The 5,075-nt window shown below is 42.1% G+C and overlaps 1 protein-coding gene across 1 annotated transcript; it reads right to left on the bottom strand.

Moving 5' to 3' along the window:
• Positions 1 to 277: 277 nt before the first annotated feature.
• On the bottom strand, positions 278 to 4,913 carry LOC116219091 (GTPase IMAP family member 7-like). Its single transcript, XM_042703507.1, has 4 exons — positions 4,658 to 4,913; positions 3,979 to 4,149; positions 1,842 to 2,647; positions 278 to 478 (listed from the first exon to the last, which is right to left on the bottom strand). Exons 1-4 carry the CDS (start codon positions 4,911 to 4,913, stop codon positions 278 to 280), a joined length of 1,434 nt encoding a protein of 477 aa, XP_042559441.1.
• Between the last annotated feature and the right edge of the window lie 162 nt (positions 4,914 to 5,075).

A 5,075-nucleotide genomic window follows, 5' to 3' on the forward strand; every position in this document is an offset into this window, starting at 1 on the left:
ATTAACAAAAATGTATGATCTATAATGGTCTTGTTTCAGTTGATCAATCATGTTTTTAGAAACAAAATTACTTTTTCACCTCACCTAAGCCTCAATATGAGCTTATATGAGCATCACCAGAGATGGTTATGGTATGGCATTCAGCAGACGGTATGGTATGGTATTGAGAGATGGTTATGGTTATGGTATGGTAAAAAATCAAAACATACACACACACACACACAAACATACACACACACACACACACACACAAACACACACACTTTAATACAAACATCTAACCTGTGATGTCATCAGTGGACTGCCTTTCCTTCCGGAAGGCCTCGCTGGCGTTTCTCAGATCCATGTTGGGTGCAGGCTGTCTGGCGCTCCGGCGTCTGCAGAGGGGGCACCGTGGTTCCTTCTCCCCTTGCTCCCTACAGATCTCCTCCAGGCACGAGCGGCAGAAGCTGTGACCGCAGGAGAGAAGCAGTGGATCCTGGAAGAGCTCCAGGCACACAGGGCATGACAGGTCTAACTCCAGGGGGGTCGCCATTGCAACCTGTTGGACACACATGAATGCAGCTATTTTTGTGAGTGTGTGTGTGTGTATTTGTGCAATAATAAAAGCAAATATGTGTATGTGTGTGTGTGTGTGTGTGTATGCATGTATCCTGGAAGAGCTTCTGAAATGCACAGCAAGCTCGGGTGAGGTGTCTTGTACATCACACAGCAATTGGATATAAACACACACACACACACACACACACACACACACACACACACACACACACACACACACACACACACTAGAGGTTGGATACGGATTCGGCCAAATATTTAGAAATTATACTCGGGCTCGGGTCAGGCTCGGAAACATCAGCGCGATAAGGCATTGAACATTCCATATTTAAAATATCTTATTAAGTAGGGAAGTCAACATGTCTTCTTCACATGATACAGAAGTTCTTTTTTGAGTATAAAATAAATCACATTTAGGAAAACAGCCTTCTTCCTGTGTGCATGTGTGAATTTGTTTATGTCCTAGCTGTGACAACGCAACTACAGGCGGCAAACTGGCATCATGGAAGAAGTTAAAAAGAAACATCTGGAGAGTTTAAAACAATACAAAGCGAAGGGAAATCTACTGTATGGAGATATTTCTGCTTAGTAGTCAATGCGGATTTTCTAATGGGGCTGTTGGATATGTCCAATGTAAGACGTGTACAGTTGTAATGATTTATGATAGTAAGCGGACAGGGAATTCCGCCCTGCAGCTCCATGTGGATAGAGTCTGCAAGACGACTGATGATGCCGGTGGGCTTTTGCAACCGAGCATTGCCGCCTTCGCTAGTAGCTCAAGAAAAATCCCAATCATCGATGCCCGAGTTTAATAAAGGCAGGCTATTCATAAAAAAACATACATAAATGTGTCAGTAGTATGAACAGTTGAGACATGTTTTGGGGTTGTGATTAATCTGGTTTTGTTTCTATGTTTTGGCGTTTAAAGTACCCTGTTCATTTTGTTTATGTGTTTTGGGGTTGTGATTACCCTCTGTAAATAAATATAGCTATTTTTATAAGAAAGCCACTGTCTCCTGCACTTTGTCTGCTCCTGCCTACCTGCAACCCCATTCCAGAAGCTTATATCCCACATTCTCACAGTGCCCTAAACCTCAACAGAAATCAGAGAGAGAAAGACAGAGAGACACAACAAGACCATTCATTTTTTTTAACAGAGAAGGTCTTGACTGGCCTTCGAACTTTGAACTTGTCTGACACACACACACACACACACACACACACACATCAGTGCTCAGTAGTGTATGATATTCAAGTCAGACTTATTGAATCATACATACTTCTTGTCTTTTGTCCTCCTGTTTTCTCCTCCTGTCTTCTTCTCTTCTTCTCTCATCTTCATACCTCTTTTTCTCTTCCTCTTTTCGTGTCTCTTCCCTCTGCCTCGATTCTTCTTCCAGTTTCCTTCTCTCCTCTTCTTGTCTCCTCCTGTCTTCTTCCTGTCTCTTTCTCTCCTCCTCTTCTGTGATTTTTCGCTGTGTCTCCTTGTACACGTCATTGGTGTAAAACTCTCCTGTGTTTATTTTTAACATGCTTTCAATCTTCTCAAACAGACGTTTGACCTGCTCTCTATCTTCCCTGTCATCGTTGTTGAATGACAGATACCTTCGTCCGCAGCTGTTATATATTCTATGTAGACTCTCATGACTTAAGCAGACCTCCACAGCTATACCTTTCAGCTGATCAACATGAGTGAACAGTATAATCGTGTACTGTGAAGCATCCTCTCCAAAGTTGTCCTGGATCCATTTTACGGCTTTCTCCTCTTCCTCTGTGAATCTCACTCCCAGTCTGATCACCAGCAGGAACACATGGGGTCCAGGGAGAGACAGTTTGATGCACTGGGCCATCAGTTTCCTCATTTGGTCATCAGTCTTGTTCCTGTCACAGATCCCTGGTGTGTCAATAACTGCAATGTTTCTCCCCTCCACTTCCCCACAGTGTTTCTCGCAGATGTCAGTCACGTGATTGGGTAGAGCATTGCTTTCAAACGCTTCTCTTCCCAGGATGGTGTTTCCTGTTGCACTTTTTCCAGATCCAGTCTTCCCCACCAGCACAATCCTGAGTTCACAAGTCCGTGTGTTTCCTGGAATTCAATGTAAATCAGAAGTGGTCTTGGAGAATTTACTCAAAACATATGGAGCAAGCATTTGTTTCATAAATATATTTAAAAAACAAATATCATAACATAAAGCCAAATGAAAAACTCTAAGTACAACTGTAAATAATAATAATAATTGAATAAACATGTTGGATGCCAATAAGACCAAAATTACTTGAATGATCAAATCAAGCTGAATGCATGAGATTGAAAAGAACCTAAACCCAAACCTGAAAAGAATGAGTGGGGGAAATGGTGAAGCACAGACAAACAGACATAAAAGGAGAATAAAGAAAGAGAGAGTCCCCAAGTTCAAAGACAGAGGAGAAGCAGTAGCAGAGAGAGAGAAGAGATCAAACCCTCTAAAGTGTTTGGTTTTGTACCTCAAGACCTATTACCCCCCATTCACTGCCAGCCAACCCATTAAGACCACATTCTGCCCCTTATGCCCTAACATAACATAGCACCCAATGCATAAGGGTTTCTGTGAATACTGCCCATTTTACGAATGTAATCATTCTCAGAGTGAATTTTGCCTTACACATGCAATTCAAGTATTTTGACACTAATACAATGTTTACTAAGCTAAGAATGGTGAATGTGCTGAATTTCTGTTTTAATATTTAAAGTAAGTGGCTCTTGGTAAAAGATCCAGCTAAATTATAATAAATGATGTTCAGAATTCCAACGTCAAGGTCAAACTAGGCCATGTACCTCTAAATTAAGAAAAGTCCATGGAAATTAGGTTGTTTCTGTATATCAAAAGGTTCAAACCATTATATCTAGCTATGTTTCTGAAGTTGTCTGTATGATTTGTCTGTATTATCAGTCAGATAAAGTATTTTACAGCCTGGGAACCAATACAACCTTCCCTTTTGTGTTAGTACTCACCTTTGCTTCCCTTTCCTGCCATCACCTGGTGATAAGAATCACAACCAGCTTCAGTTGTAATCTGTGTGGGATGCACTCCAAATGCTTTCGGTTTATTGTTTCCTGCAAATCACATTAAAATAAACAAAAGGCTAAGGTATGAATATGACCCAGTAGGTATTAAGCAAAGGGTCCCATTTGCCTGAGAATTAAAACTAAGTTATCCCTGTGAACCTGCATACACTGAATTGACTAGCCTCCGGCCTAAGTCAGATCATGTATTGCCTAGCCCCCTGTCTTGTACAGCACCTGAATTGACTAGCACTCGGTCTGCTAGCCGTCTGCATGGAGCACCGACTTACAAATATCATTAATACACCTAGGTTCATATAATAGTTGTGTGTTTGTGTGTGTGTACTGCAGCTAATATGCTAATAGACCATTACCCATTCCTTCCTGTGGCACGGGCCTTCTTTCTAAGCTGATTGTGACACGGCCATTGTTGGTGCAGCCCGTTAAGGCTGGGGCGTTCACCGTCCCTCCACATCCAGCAGTGGCGTTCACGTTGACCCCTTCACCCCCTCCGGCCAGAGCTGGGGAGTACTGCTGGTCTACCACTGAGAGAGAGAGAGAGAGAGAGAGAGAGATAGAGAGTGAGAGAGAGAGAGAGAGACAGATAAAGAGAGAGAGAGGGAGATAGAGGCCGGGTGAAAGATAGCAAAGATAGAAATATAGTGTGAAGGAATGAAAGACGATTGAGGGGAGAGAGAGAGAAAAAAAGACGTGAGAAAGAAAAGGAGACAGATATAAAACAGAAAGTGTCACAGAGAAAGTAAGCAGAGAGAAAGTGAAAGAGAGAATGAGAGAGAGAGAGAGAGAGAGAGAGAGTGTTAGGATAAACAGAAATGAGGACGGGAGGAAAGATAGAGAAAGGAGAAAGAGAGAAAGAGATCAAATGAAACATGAACTCACACAGAAAGTAAGCAAAGAGAAAGTGGAAGAGAGAGCAAGAGAGAGCAATTAAAGAGAAATATAAAATGGGAGAAATATAAATGATAAATATATGCGATTCTTCCCACATACTCAAACAGGCGCCTCATCAGAGACTGTAAGCTACACACTCACATATTCCCAGATCTCTCTCCAAGTCCATGGCCGACTGGTTGTTGTTAATCATCTTCAAGATGGACAGCATGACGTCCCCAGCTCCCATGGTGTACACTTGCACCATCAAGTCCACAGTGACGTCTCTGTCTGCTTTCTCCAGCTTTGCCCATGGGATTCGGCCCTGGTCCCAAAGGTAGTGCCTAAACCTCTTAAAATCGTCCCCAGGGAGGTTATTCAGAGTTCTCCTCAGCACTTCCTTCTGGGATGCGGTCATTGTGGGGTCTGGATTATAAATCCGCTTCTAACTTGATGTGTGGGGTCGGACCTGGCTAGGTTTAAAAAATGCAAGAAGCTCATGGATAGTAAATGCTTTAAAAAATAGAAGAAAAAAAGATGGTTTTTTTTTGTTAAAAACTTAATTTCATTTTCACAGTGA

The sequence above is a fragment of the Clupea harengus genome, chromosome 24 (genome assembly GCF_900700415.2).
Source record: "Clupea harengus chromosome 24, Ch_v2.0.2, whole genome shotgun sequence".
Classification (NCBI taxonomy): domain Eukaryota; kingdom Metazoa; phylum Chordata; class Actinopteri; order Clupeiformes; family Clupeidae; genus Clupea; species Clupea harengus.